This window comes from Rhinopithecus bieti, unplaced genomic scaffold, assembly GCF_001698545.2.
Source record: "Rhinopithecus bieti isolate Rb0 unplaced genomic scaffold, ASM169854v2 scaffold_10706, whole genome shotgun sequence".
NCBI lineage: Eukaryota > Metazoa > Chordata > Mammalia > Primates > Cercopithecidae > Rhinopithecus > Rhinopithecus bieti.
Genome location: NW_016806811.1, coordinates 94,615 through 118,858, shown reverse-complemented (window position 1 = coordinate 118,858; position 24,244 = coordinate 94,615). Strand labels below are relative to the sequence as shown.

The 24,244-nt window shown below is 38.4% G+C and overlaps 1 protein-coding gene across 6 annotated transcripts in view; it reads right to left on the bottom strand.

Moving 5' to 3' along the window:
* The window catches only part of ZNF638 (zinc finger protein 638), a 100,274-nt gene extending 78,604 nt beyond the window's left edge, over positions 1-21,670 (bottom strand). For 3 of the 6 annotated variants that reach the window (XM_017877587.1, XM_017877592.1, XM_017877591.1), the window contains exons 1-2: positions 21,542-21,670; positions 800-2,318 (exon numbers count right to left, since the gene is read on the bottom strand). In XM_017877587.1, the coding sequence (XP_017733076.1) occupies positions 800-2,116 (1,317 nt within the window). In that variant the 5' untranslated portion in view covers positions 2,117-2,318; positions 21,542-21,670. The remainder of the gene's footprint in view (positions 1-799; positions 2,319-21,541) is intronic. The other 3 variants (XM_017877588.1, XM_017877589.1, XM_017877590.1) reach the window with 3 other exon arrangements.
* Positions 21,671-24,244: the final 2,574 nt, after the last annotated feature.

Genomic DNA, 24,244 nt, shown 5'->3' with positions numbered 1-24,244 from the left:
AGTGATTGCCAACCATACGTAAGTATATAAAATTTACTTGGAAATTCCTGCTCAAATCTACCAATGATTACAACTGAATAGTATGTTCTACATTATACTAAACTTTACTGCCTCTGCAAAATACTTCCTTCTAACTATACTATCAAAGTATCTAAATCATCTTTATTTTTTAAAGATTTTTCTCTACAAATTTCTATCATTGCACATTATTTTTTGAGTCCACAGCTGGTCCTAGAATAATTTACTGCGCCTTGACTTATTTTTGCTATGAAGTTATTTTAGAGAGCTTCTTCTCGAAAATACTAAAATCACTAGTCTACATAAAGTCAGGAAATATTTAGATCAACATTGTGATAACCAAGACAGATATATATGTGCAAGTCTATAATATACTGTCTCTTAAATGTGTGCATTACAAATGGGTTATACCGTCTCTTTGTATTTTTATACTAACAGATCCTTTTAGAGAAAAGTGATTCTATGTGACATTGTCTTGTAAGTACGCAGCTTATGTTACATTAATTTTATGTTGCATAAGTGGGATAACTAAAAGTTCAAAATAAATGGACAAACTATTAAAATATGGTGTGCCCGGTCATAGGAATACAGTAAGCCTAATACTAAACTCAGTACTAAGGCCAGAACTACTTAGGATTACAACTATGTATTGAGGCTGCAATTAAAATTACCTTCTGCTATTTCCTTAACACCTAGTTAACAGCAGTATACATATCAGAATTTAGAGAAAACTTTGGCGCTGAGCATCATTATACAGTGATCTTTTTTTAAAAACACTCACCTTCAAATGACTACATTCTACGTTACACAGAGAACACAAATGTGGAAATATTCTTGGAGATGCTGCATAATAATCATTCATCATAGAAGGAGTAGGAAGTCTCTTCATCTTCTGGGCATCAGCATGTGAAAACTTTGGTAGCCAGGATGCTTTCACAATACCAAAGGGAGATCGAATGGGAACGTCAGCCTGTGACTGGTAATTCTTTTTACTTCCTCTTGATCCAACATGTACGTTAGATGAATTAATCACAGGTTCATGTGGGATCCGTTCTTGCTGGCTTACAGCTGAAATTAATTCCGATGAGAAAGGCTGCTGGTTCATAGATGGAGGAATCAGAGATTGACTCATTGTCTGGCTAACTGTTTGGTTAATGGATTGGTTGACGGATTTTATGGGTTCAAGGACTGACTGTCCTCCTGAAATGTGTAAGCCTGACATCTTGGCTCCACTCTCAACTGGGAAAAAGGACCGATTATTGGAGGACTCACCGGGAAAGTCCATTTGGCGAAATACGTCTTCAACAGGAAACATAGAATTACATATCACATTTGGATTGGGAACAGATGCAGAGATGTTCTGCTGTGACTGAAATTCATTCTCGACCTCATCAGTTGGAATTTCAGGATCATAAATACGTACTTCAAGTGGATCTTCTGTGTAGCCATATTTGCTTGCATGCCCATAATCTATCACATTACTTGAAACTGCTTCACTACCAAGGGTTTCTTTATTTCTGCTCTGAGAAGGTAAATTAGGTAATCGGCGCCCCATTTTTCGCATTCTTATATCCCTCAAAATTAATGGCATATTTTCAGGAGTCAGTTGTTCATCAGGATAGCGACTGAGTTCTTCTAGGTCTTCATTAGATAATCCAAAACTTGCTAAGATACTTGAGGCACTCTCTTTTGTATAGCGGCTCTGTACTTTGGGACTCTGCTCTGTAACCTGTGTTACAGAACTCTGTTTCACTGCCACTGATGCAGATATATGAGGCTCATCATCCCACCGGCTACCATGAGGCTTCCCCTTCTTCTGTTGTGCTTCATGAAAATCCAGTTTTTCTTTGGTCAATCTTGGATCAGTTCTGTGTTGAGTTACCTGAACATTCATTCTCTGTGGTCCCATGTTCTGATAAGATTCATGGCCAGCAAATCTGTGTGGAATTCCACGTGCTCTCCCTGCTGGGTAAAATCTTGGGAGACCCATAGATCCAGGCCTCATAAATGGTCCCGGAGGCCTCATCCCAGAAGGGTTAGGTGCTCGTGGCCTTTGAAGTGGAAAGTCTCCTCGAGGATTAAACCTGGGTCTCGACATGGCTATTTTCAAGAAAGCCTGATTTAATAAAGTATAAGGTGGTGTTGAACCATGTGAGGCAACGGCATTCAGCTGCTGAAGCGCCAACTGAGTCTTAATCTGAGCAAAGTGCAAAGGAGATGGGCCCAACAGAAGTGGGTTTGCAATGCCCAGGTTCAAGGAATTCACAAGTGGTGCGAAATTTTCCAAGAATAACACAAAGCTGAAAGTTAAAACACAAATATTAGATCATTTTAACTCAAACTACTTCATGAAGTGGGTTCTACAGCCAGTGTAAAACATTTTGAAATAAAGCCATGAAACCATTCTGCATTTCATATACTTTTGGAGTAAGGGCTTACGAGGATTTAAATTTCCCAAACATTTTCTCTTCTTTTCTTTCCTGAATGCAGAACACAAGCCCCAAACCTCAAGTCAGATTTCATGTACATTGTGTTGTTCTGGGTGCTGTCCTAGGTGCTGAGCAGTAATTACAACTCCTTTTACATAATCTTGAAAAATACTGGGAATCTATTTCACGCTGTAATACTGGGAGAAAAAAAGATGAAGGCATTAAAATACTTATAAATGCACACATATTTAATATGCATGTTATCAGATACACAAATAATGAAAGTAAGAACTGTAAGCCTAAAAGACCCATTTTTGTAAAACACAATCTTCCTTGGAATCAGCCTTCACATCTAATCAATCCCACAGGGCAATTAAACTACACTTAAGTTCGTATTATTAAATAGTTGTTTCTCGTTAGATAAAAATGTGTTGTCAATAACTTGACTACACAGTCTAAGAAAACAGTAAGCAATGGCATGGAATTTGTTATAACACAGAACATAATATGTAACAAAACCAGTAACCCTTCCTTTGGATTCCCTCCATAATCATGGTTTAGACGAATATATATGGATGATAATAATGATTAACTTTATACAGCACTGTCCATATGTCAGTCAGTGTTCTATGAACTTTAAATGATGCTCACAACAATCCTGAGGTATGTACAGTTTTACAGAGGAAGACACAAAGGCACACACAGGTAAAGTAACTTACAAAGACAAGTGACTGCTGAGATTTGTATTCAAGGTTATCTGTTACAATAATCTGTGCTCTTAACCATTAACAGATGTGAGCAAAGTATCTTACAGTTTCCAGGCAATTTATTAGTTAAAACTGGTTGCTGACCAGCCCATCAGACTGTACTACCCACTTCAACACTCTTCTAGATAGAAAACAGTACTTTAGCTATCATTCAGGACCAAGGTCAGCAGCTACATAACTTGGCTTTCCTCCTGCAATTAAAAAATTTATGAGCATACAGACTATGCTGGTGCTTTCTATCAGGACCTCACTTTTATGCGTGATTGAAATGCATGGTGGACAATGTGAGGTCTTGAGGCATCTACAATCATTACAAAAATCAACATCATGGATCCTATTTGCTAACCACCACTGTCTGGTTCAAGCTACAATTCCATCCATTACTTTACTATATACTTTTCTCTTTATTTATATATAATGTTAGTAATTGTTAATTTGGCTGGGAAAATGGTCTTTATCTGGTTAACACCCTCCCTTCCAATCATTCTGCATGCTGCCACCACATTTAACCTTTGCAAAAGGACATTTTTACCACACAACTCCTCTGTTCAAAAATCCACAAATATCTCATTCCCTTTATTTCTTAGCTTTATTGTTTAAGGTCCAACCAATCTAACCAATCTTTCTAATTTTATCAGACAGGTATTTTTGCTACGTCTTTGTTCCTATTCTTCCCAACTCTTTTCATCTCTTCCAATCAAAAACAAACCTTGCCCTGGATGCTGACCTGACTTTATTTATCCTTCAAGGTCACCCCCATTCAACCTCCCTTGACTACCAATGCCGAGAGCGAGTCTTCCAATAACACTTTTTTTTTTTTTAAAGACAGGGATGCGCTGTTACCCAGGCTGGAGTCCAATGGCGCAATCTCGACTCACTGCAACCTCTGCCTCTCGGGTTCAAGCCATTCTCCTGCCTCAGCCTACCAAGTAGCTGGGATTACAGGCATGCGCCACCATGCTACCTGGCTAATTTTTGTATTTTTAGTAGAGATGGGGTTTCGTCATGTAGGCCAGGCTGGTCTCAAACTCTTGACCTCAAGTGTTCCACTAGCCTCGGCCTCCCAAAGTGCTGGGGTGTGAGCCACATCGCCCAGCATCCAATAACCTTTATTGCTTGCACCATTTTTGGATTCTTAATATCTTATGTTTTTGCGCTCATACACACATGATCTTTTTCAACAACCTAATGTCAACTGAAGGTTTATATTCATGGCTAAATCTTATCCCCCAAGCATATAAACCCTACTCCTACTCAAAAGATCCTCAAATATTTGTTAAACTATCTAAATGATCACATCCAAAGTATTCATTATTAACATGCACAGGTTAACTTTCAAATTAGAACGAAACACAAAAATACATCAAATACATAGGTTTTTGATTCACCATATACAAGCTGCAGACACAAGCTTACCAAACAATGATACCCAAATTCTATTAAAAGTTCATTTATAACAAACTCATGGTCTTTTAAACAATCATAAATTACATGAAATTGTGCCTACCTTCTACATAATAAAATCTCTTCCAAAACAACTGTCTTCACCCAATCCTAAAAGATACACATTGCTTATGTAAGCAGTTTATCATCTAGTTATTACAATGCTTTCTGAACCACTTATTCCATTTGGTGAAGACTCCTCTTATAAATTCATAAGCACGAGCTCTTCCAAATAATGTTTCTCCCCCAAAATAAAACAGCAAATTTCAATCAGAGTGATCTAATTACTAAACGTAATTGTGAAGAAGTATCATTTGGAAACATCTCCATTTTGAATTCCTTAAAGGCAAAAATCTACTGTGTATTTCCTAATGTTCCCAACATTGCATTACACTGATTCAAGTACACATTTACAGAGGTTAAGAGAACTGCCCTTGACAAACTGTATTCTCCAGAATACTACAGTACTCTGAGCGGTCTTCTACAAAGATGTTCCCTTGCCAAGAAAGTTTGAAGGGCACCATACTTGCTTTTTAAGAGGGGAATAATGTCTATTAGCATATTAAAGTCTATGAGAGGCTAGGTGAGGTAGCTCACTCACACTTGTAATCCTAGCACTCTGGGAGGCCAAGGCAGGCCGATTACTCCTTGCCCAGGAGTTCAAGACCAGCCTGGGCAACATGACGAAATCCTGTCTCTACAAAAAAAAAAAAAAACCACAAAAATTAGCCAGGTATGTTGGCTCGTGCCTATAGTCCCTGGCTACTCGGGGGGCTAAGGCTGAAGAATCGCTTGAGCCTGGAAAGGAGAGGTTGCAGTGAGCTGAGGTTGCACCACTGTACTCCAGCCTGAGCAACAGAGTGAGACCCTGTATTTAAAAAAAAGAAAGAAAGAAAAAAGAAAAAAAGCTACGAGAAGCCCTGCTGTAGTTTATCAAAATCCTTTTTACATTTTCCACTTCCCAAACCTGGGTTTCTATTCGTAAAACAGACATTTGCTTCCTATGGCGGGTTTCCCAAAATATAAATGTTAAAAGAGAAACTTTCCTTTTAACATTTATAATGTCTGAAATATTTAGTAACTGGTCATGTCTGAAATATTTAGTAACTGGTAAAGCACATGCAATGAACAATCAAAACATAGGTGTTTTACAGTGTGGAAGCAGACTCCTAAGCCCCTCCTTTGTCTATCACCCTTAAACTGTTAAGGGTTTAAGTTGCTGTAGCATGAGAAGGTAGTGGTGGGGCATCCCTAGGGAAGGAACTAGAAGAGAAAAGGATGTGGGGGTCCACCCTTGGAGTAGCCACTACTTACTAATCATGCTAATCATGGAAGAATTATTTCTGTATTTAACACAGCGGCGTCAGTGTGTAGTCACTATTAGTGCTGCAAAGACACCAGTCTTTCATAGAACAATCTGGAATTCACATGAAGAGAAGAATTAAACGGCATTTTCCCAGTTAAGGAATTTCAACTATCAATATGCAGAGGTATGGCCTGTTTGCATTTTTTAGGAGTCTTTAAAAACCACACCTGACCTCCCATATGGTTAGTCCCATCCTAAAATCTAATATAATGAAGATAGAGTAATAAGTTGGTAGCCCTGGCTCTCCCTAGAAGATCTCTCTCCCTTCTCTACTGGGAAGAAAAGTCACAGTTCTGTTCAGCTACAGTTATTTACTGAGCATTCTGGTCCCAGGACCTGCTAGCCAGAGGTAGGAAAGTTTCTCTTCTAATATTCATATCCTGGGAAACCTACTACAGGAAGCACATGTCAATCTTCCAACAGGTCACTTCTGCCAACTTCCTTTCTGAGAACAAGCTTCTTTAATCCTCCTCAACTTTCAGCCAATGCTTCTAACTTATCTCAAGACGCCACACAAATTTCATACTTTTATGTGTAGTATATATCATTGTAGTTTGTATTTATAGTTACATTTCACACAATAACCCAGTTGATATAAAATCATCATCTTCTTATGCTACTGCATCATTTCTAATCCTGGTAGAGAAGTTTCTGATGAAATACTTTGTCAAAACATCGTTAAAAGAAGAATTATGGGCCAGGTACAGTGGCTCATGCCTGTAACAGTTTGGGGGCTGAGGCGGGTAGATGGCTTGACCCCAGGACTGCGAAACCAGCCTAGGCAACATACAGACTTCACCTCTATAAAAAAATTAACAAAAATTAGTAAAGTGGTGGGGCATCCCTGTGGTTCCAGCTATTCAGGAGGCTGAGGCAGGAGGATCACCTGAGCCTGGGAGGTTGAGGCTGCAGTGAGCCATGATTGCACCACTGCCAGGTGACAGCGCAAGACCGTGTCTCAAAAAACAAGAAAAAAAAAAAAAGAATTATAATCAATTACTTTACCATACATTTGTTCAACTGTCCCAGCTTTATTAGAATTCCTACTAAAATCACATGATTCTCAAATTAAAGCATGACACACAATGTTGAGCATTGGTAAGAAGTAATAAAGACATTTTTAAAAATACAGGTGGTTCACATCTGTAATCCCAACACTTTGGAAGGCCAAGGCAGGTGGACTGCTTTGAGCCCAGGAGTTCTAGGCCAGCTTGGGCAACATGGTGAGACCTTATCTCTACAAAAATGAAAAAACCAAGCATGTTGGCTTTTTCCAACTAGCTACTCAGGAGGCTGACGTGGGAGGACTGCTTGAGCCCAGGATGTCAAGGCTGCAGTGAGCTGTTTCCACCACTGTACTCCAGCCTAGGTGGCAAAGCAAAACCCTGTCTCAAAAAATTTATATAAATAAAAAATCTGCCTATGACCTACATGCCAAATAACATATCTTCAATGGTTAAAAAAGTATGTATTATGTTGCCTCTTCTTTGTGAATGAAATTTAAGGAGTATAATGGTCACCCTTCTCTGAGGTGAAAGCATTCCAAGATCCCCAATGGATGCCTGAAACCATGGATGGTACTAAATCCTATGTATACTGCGTTTTTTCCTGTACATACATACCTGTGATAATGTTTATAAATCAGCTCCAATAAGAGATTAATAAAAAACAGAATTAAAATACAGCATAATAAAACTTATATGAATGTGGTTGTTCTCAAAATGCCATTCTCATACTATACTCACCTATTTTTGGCTGGTGGTTGACTACGGGTAACTAACTGCAGAAAGTAAAGCCGTGGTATATACTCTTATTTCATTTGCACAATTTTCACTTTTAATTAAAAGTGTTAAGTACATTTTTAATCATTTAGCAAAGTTTGTCTTCTATCATTCATATCCACTCCAAATAAAATGTTTTAACTAAAAGGATGCTTGTTATACTTCAAGCTTTCTATTTATAAAGTATTATAAAGTTTTCCTTTGCAATTACATAATTCTGCAGTCTTATTTTTTCAAATTTAACTTAGGTGCTCCACCAACAGCACTTTTCTTTACTTTGTCACTTAACTTTTATGTCTTTCTCAATCAATTCAAGGGAATAAAATTCCAAGATTAAGTATCAGGCCATTCAGGATATTTTTTTAAATACTAAGTACTCCCAAGAAATTTTGAGAAAGTTTTCTTAGCAATAAATCTAGACAGTAAGTTCAAATTCAGCTTTTATTCATAAAAAATAATTACTGACATCATTGTTCTAGGTAAGGAAGGACTAAAGATATTAAAGCCAGAACAGATCTCTCCTTCATATAGCTAACATTCTACTTTTTCAGATGGAGCTAGTATCTCATAAAATTAGGGTAAACAAAATGATAAAATATATAGTTAAAAATCTCTTGAAAACTTCCCTTTTCACGCTTCTGCAATTATAAAAGCTTGTAGAGAGATTGGAAACTGGTCAAATAAACTATAGTACATCCATATTTTCAGCATCCATTAGGAGGTTTTAGAATGTATCTCCCTCAGAAAAGGGGACACTACTAAGTAAAGGCTTTTAATGACCAGAATCNAAAATGATAAAATATATAGTTAAAATCTCTTGAAAACTTCCCTTTTCACGCTTCTGCAATTATAAAAGCTTGTAGAGAGATTGGAAACTGGTCAAATAAACTATAGTACATCCATATTTTCAGCATCCATTAGGAGGTTTTAGAATGTATCTCCCTCAGAAAAGGGGACACTACTAAGTAAAGGCTTTTAATGACCAGAATCAGAATCCATACAGACAAGACAGGAAAATTCTTCTGGGTTGGAGAGAATTTCAGAATTTGGATACTAAAAGTAGAGGGCAAGCTATTAATTTTAACAGGAGATGGTGTGATACAACAGGAAAATATCTGAGATTTTTTCGGTGGGGAGAGGGGAACATAAAGCAGTAAATTCAAATTCAAACTATAAGAGTCTGTCATCCATTTGTCAAAAAGGTCTATGACTCCCAAAAGGTTAAGAAATTCTATTTAGGGGTGTCAGAATCTACATTTTTAAGGCCTCAATTTACATGGTTAGGAGACAATCTAATCTCTATTCTATTCCATTTAATTTTCAGGTACTGGCTCTCCTACACTGCTACATGCCTAATGCTTTCTACTGGATCATCACTTCCGTACATCTCAACTTTGCTAAACACTGATTTTTGTTGTTTGTTTTACTTATTGGGAGGCAGGAATATTTAATAGGGAATGACAGTGGGTCACACATTTCCTTCTTACAAGTGTCCATCTAAATCCTGCATGCCACTGTGGGATGGGGTGAGGAGATACATCCTAACAGACCCTTCTTTTTCCCCTTTTTGATTTTAGTGGAAAGGAGTAAGTTCAGAATCATTCACTCACTGTATTAAGTATCTTCTGAGAGCCTAAACATGACAGTAACCAGGCTACTTCCTAGTTTTAAAGCCAAATAAAGTACAGTTACGTTCCTACAACCAAACTGCTAACAATCTAACAGAAAAAAACAAATTGCAGTAAGGTTTGTCAGCATTATAACAAGGCTGAAGTATCAGAAAAGGATTTCTGGAAGACAGAAATGCTTGAATTGAGTTTTGTAGCATGGCATCTTCTACAGTTTTGAGGAAACTAGTAGAAATGAGATTTCAAATAACAATGTCTTACTAAACATGTGTTTATCAAATTTTCAAAAATTTGGAGTATCCTAAAGTCTTTGGATGAAATACTGTAAGACAGTTGTACTGGAAATGATAATAAGTAAATTATAATTTATTAACTACGTTTTTTGTAAGACAGTTGTACTGGAAATGATAGTAAGTAAATTATAACTTATTAACTACGTTTTTCTGACAAAGGCATAACATTCAAGACAAAAAAAAAATAGCTTCAGCTAAAACATTAGAATCTTTGCACCCTCAGGACTATCTGATACAAGTCAGCTATGAAGACAGAAAAAAAGTGTTAGGAACCAACATCCCTTATGCCATATGTCAGCTACAGTTTTAGTGGCTTTTCAATCCTCTGCTCTCTCTATACTAATTCTCTTACCAAATTACCAAGATACAAAAAATAAAATAAAATAAAATAACTCCATTTCTAAACATAAAATTCAATGTATTCCTGTCAATACTTCTCATACGTACTTTTCTTTTTCCTCTCACCACCATCATCGTCCTAATGCCTTTTCTTTGGCTATTACAAACTTTAAATTTACAGTTATCTATGCAGATTCACAGACGCACTGGCCACAAGGGGCAGAAGTTACAGGCTCAAGTGCTTAATGAGTAAAATAACGTGTCTGAGATTTTCTTTAAAATAATCTGGGCAGGGGTGAGGGAAAGAGTGAACATGTGTAGTGGGGCAGGGGGCGGTCGTGGTGGTAAATGAAGGGAGTTTGATGAAGTAAGACACGTAAAAATACTGGCTGTGGAAGCTGAGTAATGAGTCCCTAAGAATTTATCTGTGCTTTTTTCACATTTCTGAAGATTTCCAAAATAAAAAGTTTAAGTCCTAAATATTAGGTATGACTTTTTTTTTTTTTTTTTTTGAGACGGAGCCTCACTGTTACCCAGGCTGGAGTGCAATGACACAACCTAAGCTCACTGCAACCTCCACCTCCTGGATTCAAGCGATTCTCCTGCCTCAGCCTCCCAAATTGCTGGGATTACAGGCGTCCGACACCACGCCCAGCTTTTTGTATTTTTAGTCGAGACAGGGTTTCACCACGTTGGCCAGGCTGGTCTTGAACTCCTGACCTCATGTGATTCACCCGCCTAGGCCCCCTAAAGTGCTGGGATTTCAGACGTGAGCTACCATGCCCGGCCGGTATGACATTTTTAACCAAATGAAAAAAATGGGAAGAGTAAAAAACAACGCACATGAGTTAGTGAAGATGACATCATTCTTCTCAATCTAACATCATCACACCAAAGTCTAACAAAGCCAAATCAGCTAAAAAGCTGATTAACAAGCAATGTATAAATAATAAATTCAGATTTAAGTCTAAAATCATGTAAATTATACCCTACACCCTTCCTTCCCACTTGACTTTTTAACTATTACCAAACAGTTTGATATTTTGCTGTCTTTGTTTCATTCTACCTTTTGGTGGAAAAAATTAATTTGTAAAGTTTAGAAAGTAAAATTAAGCAAAACAAGAAGTGATCTTGGTAAGAAACCTCTAAGAATTAGGTTATATCACAACGAAGAAAATAAACCCTCTGCCTTTTTAAGATAAAGATGTAACCTGAAAACAATGTGATAAGAAACAGAAACCAAAGGCAAATTTGGCATTAATACCTGGAAAACCACCAAACAAATTAAGACAGTCATTACAAAACCTTTCTCCTTTAACCCCAGGAGCTCTGGTCATAAAGAGGTTTGTTCGTCGGAAGATTTATGGATAGTCTTCTTATGAAATAAATAACCTGGAAAAACGAGAGTTGAGATCAGGGTTCTTAACTATTAACTTGTTGGGGAAAAAACTGCAATTAAATAATATTAACCCTTTAAAATAAATGTTTTATTCCTAGTTATGTAAGTAATGTGTGCTTGTTACAGAAATAGTAACAACCTGCAAACAAAATCCTTACCAATAAAACCATCACCCAGAGTAAATCAATACTCTGGTATAGTTTCATCTACTTTAGTGTACGTTCATGCATGCATGATGGGCGGGTGTGGTATATCAAACATTGTACAAAATTAGAACTATGCTATTTGCTCTTTTCAATTGACATTTTATTTTTCTAAATTTAATATTTTCCAAAACTGGATAACAGTGACAAAATATTCTCAACCTTTGAACTGTTTTATTTTAACAAATAACTAATAACTCTCATTTGTGTCCTTTTAAGAACAAAAACATGCCACTGTAAAACAAGAAATATTCAATATAATGTCAACCATAAAAATTCTTTCAGAAACACATAGTAGAAACTGGGTTCTTGAGGAAGCCATGACAGAACGGCTTGATGAATTGAAAAGATAGCGCTATTAGATCCTGTGAGGTATTTCTGAGATCTCCAATACCATGGACAATCAAGAACTGCCTATTATTTTGATGCAGTCTTTCAGAAGGAAGGGAGCCCTTAATTTTCTTTACAGATATGGGTACTTTATCCAAAGCAATCATCAAAAATCAATCCATCAGATAATGGCTCCATTAGACTTATAAGGAAAAGATTTACATCAAACCCTATACTTGGACTTACACTACTTTATAGTTTACAAAGCACTTTAAATATTATCTCGTCTGAGCTTCACAATGACCTTAAGAGCAAAGGAATTCCAGTTTACACATTAAGTAAAACACAGCTAGGAAGTAACAAGATTACAACATCTCCCATTGGTGTTCTTTCCATATACCAGATACATTAAGTATAAATTTACTTTATAACTTTATTTCTAATCATAAAAAAGCACAACACGTTCATAATCCGCCCCAAAAAAGAAAACTACCCTATAACATGCAGGAAAGAATAAAAGCATTCTATAATCTTCCCACAAAATGAAAACTACCACTAACATTATTTTTCTAGACATACAAACATATACCTCATTTGGTACTGCTTTGTTAGAGCACTATTTGTCTCAGAGTATATAAATTCACTTTGGTACTTAAGAATGCAGTTATTACAATGGCTAGTTAATACAAGAGGTTGACTGTTTACTCAGCTATAAAAACTAGCATGTCATTCTGTGCTTTCCTGGTACTCAATCTGCCAATCTCTCCTACCACGCAGATGAAGCCACTCAGCCAACTTCTTTACTATTAGTTTTTGTCCTCTCGTCTCACAAAAGGTATGCAAGTAACAATTCTGAGGGTGCCCAAGTGTTGACAGAGAGTACCATGTTTCATGTTAAAATGCCAAAATGTGGTGCCTTCAAAGAAACAGCCAACGAAATAGAAAGCAAAAATAAGCAGAAAATTAGAAACGTTATTTGGCATCATGAAGGGCAACACCAAATTTCACTACTAACTGCAAGGATTGATAAACACCATGATTTCAGATTCGAAAAGAAATGGAAAACTGCTAATGCATAATGTTAAGAAGAGATCTCCATGAGAATCAGGCATTAATCCCATACAGCAATGATTTAATATTGTTATCAATTTCAGGAAAACGATTTTTTGATAAATGGGCTATTGTAAGATATACCTTTTTATTTCTTAAAAGCATGTACACTGCATACATAAACGGGCCTCTAGAGCACAACATTGTATTTATTGTAAATGATGCTCCCCTGGAGATATGCACTAGTGGCCTTGCTCTAAACACTCCTAGTAAGGTCTAACAGGTTAGCCCAAGAGAAACCACCTTATCCAAGCTGGAACAAACAAATCTTCCCCAGGATTTTTTGTTAAACTAGAAATGAGAAAAATGGTAGATGTTTCTAAAATTCAAATGCTGTTAACAGCCCTATTTACTGCTTTACCGAGAAACTGCACCATAAAACAAAAAAAAAACAACCACTGGAACAGAGGTAAGCAAGACCAAGAAGTAAAGACAATAATGAAGGTATTCAATATACAGTCCCCAATTGTTTCTGAAGCCTAACTGCATCCTTGCCCTCTCTGCCATTTGGTTATTTGCTTTTCTTCATGGAGTCACATGGGCCAAAAAATGTTTCCATTTACCTAAAGTGGGTTCTAAAATCTTCAATTAAATATACCTAAACTGGCCGGGCGCGGTGGCTCATGCCTGTAATCCCAGCACTTTGGGAGGCTGAGGCGGGCGGATCACCAGGTCAGGAGTTCAAGATCAGCCTGCCCAACATGGAGAAACCTTGTCTCTACTAAAAATATAAAAATCAGCTGGGTGTGGTGGCAGGCGCCTGTAATCCCAGCCACTCAGGAGGCTGAGGCAGGAGAATCCACTTGCACCTGGGAGGAGGAGGTTGCAGTGAGCTGAGGTCGCACCACTGCACTCCAGCCTGGGTGAAAGTGAGACTCCGTCTCAAAAAAAAAAAAAACTAAACTGACTAAATGCATTAAAACCATAAGCCTTAAAGTCTTTACAAGTACAAATGAGCATATTGCATGCCACCTTTTGTGTTAAACAAAAAAGGAAAATAAGAAAACATACATATACCTGTTTATGGTTAGCATTCAGAAACAAAGGAAAGATAATACAGAAAACGATAAAGTTGGTAATCTACAAGGGGTAATGGATAGAAAGGATTGAAGGGATATGGTAATGTTATTTCACGGAGCATCTTACTGTACAGTTTTAACCTTTGGAAACATGTTAACAATTTACATATATGTTTAAAATCAGTAAGGATGGGATGGAGAAAAATATCTAACACTGAAAGCAAACTAATCCAATATTTCAAATGCATACCACAATACATTGAAGGGGAAAAGAAAACTAATCCAAAACTTAAAACCGCTATTCAATTTATGTACCTCACAGGAGGCCACACCCCCTGAGTGTTACAGTCCCCCCAGGAAAATAAATAAATAAAGGAAACAATTTATGTACCTCAGTTTTGATGGAGCTAAGGGAAAGAGAAGAAGAAGAAATTTTCACTCTTTTTAGTAATTTTATTTTTTGCAGTGGTATGGATGAAGCAATTCTGAAACTACTTTAGACACATCATAGATTTGAGCAAGTAAGTAAATGTTTTGACGGTGCTAGGAACTTAGGGCTTTCATTGTGGAAGACAAGAAATACAAATAGGAAATGGGAGAAAGCAAGAAAGAACTGAACCGCAATAAATTATCAAACACTGGAAAAAACAGGAGTTCATAAATACATAGCAATAAATTAATCAATGGAAAGAAGGGAAGCTCTTACAGAGTGCTGAGTACCTACTAGTAAATGTAGAATAACAACTGAAGTAGAAAATCATTTTGCAACCATCATAGTAAAGAATGGTTCAGGTAAGAATCATGAGTGGGTATTACAGAGGTAAATTCTGATGAGCAGGACATTTGCATGGTCTTAAAATGTCTCTCCAGATTAATTCCAGGGGGAGTGGGGGGAAACAAGCACTTTAACCAAAACATATGCTCACACATAGTATCATGCATGAAGGGCAAATGGAAATGGTGAATCTCCAGATCTGATATCCTGGGGACATAGCATTAGTTATGTGATTTTTCTGCCCAGGGACATATAATCTACATCTAATCAAGAGGAAACATCAGATAAATCCAAAATGAGAGATGTTCTATTAAAGAGAAAAGCAAAGCAGATTGTATTCTTCAAAAATGTCAACTTCACAAAAGATAAAGGCACACTGTGGAAATGTTCCAGATTAAAGATTAAAAAGACGTAACAACTAAATGCAACATCTGATCTTAGTTTGGTCCTGTACTGGAAGGGGAAAAAAACTGCTATAAAAAACATTATTGGGTCAATTGACAAAAACCAGAATACAAACAGTAGATTGGTTAATTTTATAGGCTATGCAGTGGCTCACGCATGTAATCTTACTACTTTGGGAGGCCGAGACAGGTGGAATGCTTAAGCTCAGGAGTTCGAGACCAGTCTGGGCAACATGGCGAAACCCCATCTCTACAAAAAACATAAAAAGTAGTCAGGCATGATGGTGCGCGCCTGAGCCAGTACTCCCAGCCACTTGGGGGGATCGCTTGAGCCCAGAAGATAGAGACCGCAGTGAGCCGAGATCACCCACTGGACTCCAGCCTAGGTGACAGAGCCAGACACTGACTCAAAAAAATAAAAAATAAAAAGATTTTTTAAGTGTGAAATTTACTGAAGTTAGTAACTGTGATGACTATGAAAGAAAATATTTTTAGGAAATACACGCTAAAGTATTTAGGGATAAAGGATCACAATATATGTAACTTAACGTCAAATTTCAGGAAAAAAACATATGGAGGAGACAGGGAACTCCCCCATCACCTGGCACTTAAATTCATTCAAATATAGTGAATGACCCAATATTTCATGTCCAACATTGGACTATATTATCTTATTGTATACAAAGTCAAAAAAAAACTATAAGCAATATGGCAAGAGGCAGAAAACTTGCAGTATAATAAAGAGCATCAGCCTTAAACACATTTTTGGATTTGGCCCTTCTTTTCTACATCATGTTCACTTCCTAACTATTGACTGTTGGTCAGCCTATTATGCAATCCATAATAATCTAATCTTTGGGGAAATGTCCACTGACCTGAAGATACCCACCCTGCTAGGAGGGGTGCCAGTGAATGACTTCATGCAAAATTAGTTAACTCCCATAAGTAAAATTTAACACTATTAATTCAGTTTTAGAGAGGTAGTACAGCATAGTGTTTAAGAACTTAGACCCTACATTCAGTGTTTTAACTCTGGTCCTGCTGCTTGCTAACAACGTTACCCTGAGCAAGTTGGTTAATCCAAGCCTGTTTCATCCTGTGAAATAACTCTGGTCCTGCTGCTTGCTAACAATGTTACCCGGAGCAAGCTGGTTAATCCAAGCCTGTTTCATCCTGTGAAAATGAAACAACAGTACCCATTCGGAATGCTGCTGTGAAGATCAATTAAAATTGTAAATCCTGACATGCAACGGGGTGCGCAAAAAATGCTAAACAGTAAACAAAATGCTTTACTTAAGAAAATAGGTGTTTCTTCCTTTTAGTAAGACTTGAGTAATTTTGAAAATTGTATTAGAAACAGGTGTTAATTGCTTATGTTCACCCTTCTTTCAGTATTTCCTATACTGAGATCTAGCAACTTGTTTATCAAGTACTTTTGTGTGTGTGTGTGATGGAATTTCGCTCTTGTTGCCCAGGCTGGAGTACAAAGGAGCAATCTTGGCTCACCGCAACCTCCGTCTCCCGTGTTCAAGCGATTCTCCTACCTTAGCCTCCAGTACTGGAGGTCATTCACTATATTTGAATGAATTTAAGTGCCAGGTGATGGGGGAGTTCCCTGTCTCCTCCATATGTTTTTTTCCTGAAATTTGACGTTAAGTTGCATATATTGTGGTCCTTTATCCCTAAATAGCGTGTATTTCCTAAAATATTTTCTTTCATAGTCATCAGTTACTAACTTCAGTAAATTTCACACTTATAAAATCTTTTTTTTTTTTTAATTTTTTTGAGTCAGTGTCTGGCTCTGTCACCCAGGCTGGAGTCCAGTGGGTGATCTCGGCTCACTGCGGTCTCTGTCTTCTGGGCTCAAGCGATCCCCCCAAGTGGCTGGGATTACAGGCATGCCCCACCACCACAGCTAATTTTGTATTTTTAGTAGAGATAGGGTTTCTCCATGTTGGTCAGACTGGTCTTAAACTCCTGACCTCAGGTGATTCGCCTGCCTCGGCCTCCTGAAGTGCTGGAATTACAGGCATGTGCCACCATGTCCAGCCTTATCAAGTAAATTTTTAAAGTCACATCAAAATTCATGAATTCAGATGCTGATGAAGCAAAGGATTATCTAATAATGTATAAAAGCAAAGTTTTCTTCAACAAGTAAACTGTAAGAAAAGGTAGGTGGGGAGTTTATAGACTTGAGAGTTATCGATCGTAACCAATTATGAACATTAGCTGGATCCTGACTCCAACAACCTTTACCACATATGTACGGGGGTGGGAGGTAGTGAGATATACCTGGGGAAATCTGGTATCTGTCTGAATATCTGATATCAAAATTAATTACTCATAGTTACTGTTATTGTTTTAGGTGTAACATGCATGTTTTCTTCTAAACACTCTAGAGAAAATTCTGAACTATATACTGAACTGATAGAAGGATTTGTTTAAAAATAAGCAAGCAGGAGATGAAACAAGACTGACCATTAGCTAGATAACTAAAACTGGATAGGCACATGAATGAATTAGTATCATTCTCTCTACTTTTATATATGTTTACAATTTTCCATAGTAAAATGGTTTTTTTTTTTTTGGTAAAAATATTTAAAAGTTGGCAACTCATATTCAGCAGAGACAACAGGCAAATTAGCTAAAAGCTTAATAAACAAAGGCTGTGGAAATAAGATAGGCAATTTTTTTAAAACTTGATATGAACAAAAAACATATTTTGGTTCAAAAGAGTAAAAAAAAAAAAAATCCAAAATATATGTTCCTCAGGGTAACCATTAAGGAAACAGACTAGGCGCAATGGCTCACACCTGTAATCCCAGCAATTTAGGAAGCCAAGGTGGGAGGATGGTTTGAGTCCAGGAGTTCAAGACCAGCCTGGGCAATACAGCAAGACCTTGTCTCTACAAATTTCTTTTTAAAAAAGATTAGCCAAGCGTGGTGACATGTGCCTGTTGTCCCAACTACTCAGGAGACTGAGGCAGGAACATTGCTTGCACCCAGGAGATAGAGGCTGCAGTGAGCCATGGTCTCCTTCGAGATAGAGTGAGATCCTGTCTCAAAAACAAAACAAAGCAAGAAAACATATGTACATTAAACCTACTTCTGTTTCCTAGACTTTCTTTTCAATCCAAAACCCTTACTATTATTGACCCTCACCGGAGTTTTTTTGTTTTGTTTTGTTTTGTTTTTGGACGGAGTCTGGCTGTGTCGCCCAGGCTGGAGTGCAGTGGCGCAATCTCGGCTCACTGCAACCTCTGCCTCCTGGGTTCACGCCCTCAGCCTCCCCAGATGCTGGGACTACAGGCACCCGCCACCATGCCCAGCTAACTTTTTTTTCTATTTTTAGTAGATATGGGATTTCACCGTGTTAGCCAGGATGGTCTAGATCTCCTGACCTCGTGATCCACTCACCTTGCCTCCCAAACTGCTGGGATTACAGGCATGAGCCACCGCGCCCAGCCCTCACCCCCATTATTATAGTTGTGTGTTTTATTTCTACATCTCACCTTTTCCTCACTCTTCCTCCTTTCCATTATTCTATTCTCATCTTCTATATACTTATTTTCCTTTCGTTTTAATTTTCCATCACAAATTTCAAAAGACTAAACAAAGTTAAAGCAGTGAAAAGTAGACAAACTGGATACACATGAGGGCTTATTAGTTTTAGCCACAAACATAATTACTTTCAATTTGGAGAGTCTCTAAAACCACTACATTGCAACATTCATCAGCGCCTGTTTCCTTGCAAAACAGCCCAAACTGTGTTACGGGGTACCAATACTGGAAGTACTGTTTCTAAGTATATAAGGCATTTTATTAAGATTTGGACAAATTTAGTCCAAACCTTAAACAGTATCCATTAAGGCACAATGGAAAGAGCATGATTTAGAGTCCAGGCTCTAGTGACTATCAGCTGAGTTCACTCACTCAACATCTTAGCATCTAATACATACCAGGCACTGGGAAAGACACAAAGACTAACGTAACAATCATATAAATGGTTACAATATATATTGATAAGTTCTACAAGACAGATATGTAAAAAGTTTATAGAAGCACAAAACATTTTAATAAAAGTTAGATTAGATTGTCTTTCAACTCCAAAATTCTATTACTCTAAATCCTTTTAAGCTGTTTAATTAGAAGAGAATACCCACAGATAATAATTTTCTATCAAATGATGCTGCCTAAGTACTTAAATTTTGAAATAAAACTAACAGCTAACAATAAGCACCTAGTATGTGCCAAGGAATAGGAGTTTTCTATAAACTGTCTCACTTAACAGTCACTCACAAAAATCCCAAGCAGGAAGTAATAATGTCACCATTTTAGAGATAAGGAAACAAAAGCTCAGAAAGACTAAAATAATTTACCAAAGTCTCACACATACTGAGGAAGAGATTTGATTCCAGATCTTCTGACTGCAAAGCCTATTCTCCTTCCACTAAACAATCTGTCTCATTTTCTTCCACTACCTAAGAACAAAATTTCCAGAGATCACCTACTTAAGAGCACCCAAGAAAAACCGTAAGATAGTCTTCAAGTACAGTGACGACTTTTTTAAACTAGAGTACCTAAACCTTTTTAAACTAGAGTAACTGCTGTACACACCCTCCGAAACAAAATGCAAAAAATTACAAAACAAATACAACCAATATACAATAAGTATGTGACCATAAACGTATTATGAAAACTTGTTAATAAAAACGAGTAAGATTTTGTGATTTCTTCCAGCTGTTATATTTACCCTTTCTTGGTTCCAAGACAAATAAACTCCCAAGGAAGGAATAGCCCAGCATATTTCAGTGTATTAACATGCTGGGATGCCCTCTAATTATTTAGAAATACATATTACAGAATATGGAGTACAAAATAAAATATAAAATGCTGTCAAATAAATTTTTTTAAAAGATAGCAACGTAAGTGCACTAAGTCTCGAATGTTTAATCATTAACAAAATTTAAAGTTATCCGAAGTAATGTCATCAACATGTTTTTCTGCGAAAACTTCCTTAACTTCACCTTTTTTTGGTCAATTCTTTTTTCCAGGTTATCAATTTTTAACTGTAAATCTGAACCAGCAAGCACAACATCCCTGAAAAAATAATCCTTTAAAACAAATGAGGGAAAAACGCAGAAAATTTTGTATGCATAATTCCAAAGTTCGTTGGAAAAAGTAGTTTAATTAACATAAGTCGCTGGATCCTGGTGACAAGTTTTTCATCCGGACTCCTTTAGACTACTACAATTCCTGGTCCTCGCCCCAAACTTCGTCTAAGGGCAAATTTTAAGATTAAGAAAAATTAGCTTCAGGTAGCCTTCACTGTCTAGCTCAATTAATGATTTTGTAATACTGAAGTATCCCTCATTAGCAATTACCTCAAACAACAAAAGATCTATTTCAAAGGTTCTCAAGGACTCCAGTCTGTGATATATACATTCCCCCTCCCTTTAAGAGAACGGGGCCCAAGCAAAGAATCACACACAAACAATTCACTGACGTTGTTTTCACAACTCCTCTGAAAAATTTGGAAATGCTGGTTAGGTATCACAACCATTTATGAGTCCTCAGTCTCCCACACAGAGGCGACATTTTCTTTGCTTTCATACCTGCACTACGCAGCACAGAACGCCGGCCCGCAAAAGCCGCTGGATCCTAACATTCCCTCCTTCATCCCGACTCCCCCTCCCCAGCCCCAAACACAAACACGCTCTTCTCTCCACGCTTCTTGCACAATGTCGCTGGCCAGAGGGGGCTTGGCTCAAACTCCACCGCCTCTTCGGGCCCGACGGGAACGCTTCCTCCCTGCTCGGCGCTCCCTCACCACCGCTTCCTCGGCTGTCAGGCCCGGCGCAGCCTCGGCAGGCCCTGCGCGGCTGGGGAAGGGGCCGCCTCGGCCTCGCCGAGGGCTCTTCAAGATCCTCGGCCCAGTGCAACGGCGTCAGGCAGCTCTTCTCGATGCAGGGTCCTACACGAGTGCCCGGACGGGCGCTCCCGGGTAGCGAGGTGAACAAACGACGGAGCAGGGCAGCACAGCACAGCTTCCCTTCCCATCCCGGGGGTCCCCCCAACCTCCTCCCGCCCCCGCCGTCTGCCCGCCGCCATTTTGTGCGGAGCCGCTGCGACACAGATACAATAGTCGGCCCGGATCTCGCAGGAAGGGCTCAGGACCCCCCACGATACGGGCCTCCGCCTTCCAACCCCCTACTCCCCACAGGGCAGCGGTCCTACCTATGCCTACCCGACTAACAGCCGGATCCCATTCGCGCCCCACACAGTTTAGCACTCAGCCTCCAGTCTCGACGCCGAAAAGGCTACCGCCTCCAATGAGCTGCACGCATGCGCTCCTCTCCAGCCCCTGCGAGCCCTCGTAGGCTCCCGGCGCCTGCGTACCGCTGGCACTGCGCTCGCCAGAAGCCCGAGAAGAGCCGGGCGGAGCTGGCTCTCGGAAGGGGGCGCTCCCGCGTGGCGGCGTCCAAGGCGCCTGCGGCAAAAAAAAAAAACCCCAAAAAACTCCAGCGCCGTCTCCACCCGTTTGCTGGTTCTGTGCCTGTCCTCTCCAAACCGCTCATCCTTTTAAGATCTATATTGTCTCACCTCCTTGTGCCTTCAATAATAACATTATATGGCCAGGCGCGGTGGCTTACGCCTGTAATCCCAGCACTTTGGGAGACAGAGGTGGGTAGATCATCTGAGGTCCGGAGTTCGAGACCAGCCTGGCCAACAAGGTGAAACCCTGTCTCCACTAAAAACACAAAATATAGCCGGGCGTGGTGGTGCGCGCCTGTAATCCTAGCTACTGGGGGTGCGGAGGTAGGAGAATTGCTTGAACCGGGGAGGCCGAGGTTGCAGTCAGCAGAGATCGCACCACTGCACTCCAGCCTGGGCAACAGAGTGAGACTCCATCTCAAATAATAATAATAATAACAATAACATTATAACAGGTTATACTCATGCATAGCACAAAATATAATGCTTTGTATGGTCAAGATTTTGCCTTCTTTTATCCTGTCACCTTGCACCTTTTGATCCCTATGGCAATGATGTGTGTCACTGCTACTCAAAACTGTAAATTAGAATTCAACTAAAGCTTATTCAGCTAAAACTTGAACACTCTGAAAATCCTTCTGTCATTTCACAATAAAACGCCCTATCTGTATGGTAGGTATTCGTAATCCTCATTTTACCCATGAAAAACCTTGGGATGACAGAAGTTAAAGAACTGTGTTATGCAATGTTTTATCTTCTCAAGGTGACTATACTACACCAATATGAAAACCCAGTCATTGGACAAAATCTGGTAAAGCTACAAGCCCTGCCGTATGCATACCACACAAATCACACCACCCACCCTGAGTCTCACACATTGGTTTTACCTAGCACTCAAGCAGATGCATTTCTTTTATTCACATTAAAACAAGCATTTGAAAGACTCAAAAGAAAAGTCGTTTTAAAAGATATCTTATCGGATTTTCATTTCAAACTAAAATCCTGCTAGGGACAACAAACCAAAACAAAGAAAAGCCAACAAGCGCCCCTAAACACCAAATAACCCATGTTAACATTTAATAAGTTTCTTTCTATACATTTCTTTATATTCATACAAACACATTATTTGCATGTAACAGGAAATGTCTTCTTTTTTCGCACATTAGCTATTTGCTTTTCTGATTATTGACATTTCTCCAAGTAAACCATATAATCCTTTTTAAAATAATTATATAATATTCATAGTATACCTGCCTCAGCAATTATTCAACCTGTTGTTGAACACTGAAGTTGTTTCCAGTCTTTCTGCTACTACAAACATTGCTGTATACAAAGACTTACCAAATGATGCTTTAATTTCTAAAGGCTAGAATCATCACAGTGGGACTGCTAGATTAAATGTATATGTGTGTATATACATTTAATTTTAATAGGTGTTGTAGGAAAACTTCCCAAAAAGTTTCTACAAAGTGTCACTTCCACTAAATATGTAAGAAAATAGGTCGGGCAAGGTGGCTCATGCCTGTAATCCCAGCACTTTGGGAGGCCGAGGTGCGTGAATCACGAGGTCAGGAGTTCGAGACCAGCCTGACCAACATGGTGAAACCCGATCTCTACTAAAAATACAAAAATTAGCTGGGCATGGTGGTGTGTGCCTGTAATCCCAGCTACTTGGGAGGCTGAGGCAGGAGAATCACTTGAACCCAGGAGGCAGAGGTTGCAGTGAGGTGAGATCGTGCCACTGCACTCCAGCCTGGGCGACAGAGCCAGACTCTGTCTCAAAAAAAAAAAAAAAAAAAAGAAAAGAAAAGAACCATTTCCCTACAAACTCACTTCTTTCTCAAACCTGAAATACTTTAAATATCATTGGACTTCTATCTGTTCTTTAAAGTTTGAAATAATTCACCTTTGAAATATCTTGTTTGGTGCTTTTTCTGAGAGTTGTTCTTCTCTAATTTTCTCATGATACTTTATGATATTTAGTTGGGTAAGAATTTCTCTCTCTTCCACAATGAATTTGGTAATTTATATTTTGCTTGAAAAGCATTCATTTCATCTAGATTTTCAAACATTTCCCTAGAGTTAGGCAAAGTAACTTATGAAATTTCTTTCATTTCCTTTACGTGGGCCCCTTATATGGCTTTATTTATTTGCACAGCACTTATCACCTTCCAATATACCAATAATTTATTTATTTGTTTCTTCTCCATCTTCCTCCACTAGAAATGTAAGCTCCCTGAGGTCAGGGATATTTGTCTGTTTTCTCCACTGCTTTATTTCCAATACAGAGAATGATACTTGATACATAGTAGAAAATCAGCAAATATTTCTTGCAAAAATGAATGACTCTGATGGGTGTGTGTGTGTGTGTGTGTGTGTGTCACTGTCGAGCATCTTTTCATATCTACTAGACTGATGTATTTCTTTTTTTTTTTTTTTTTTTTT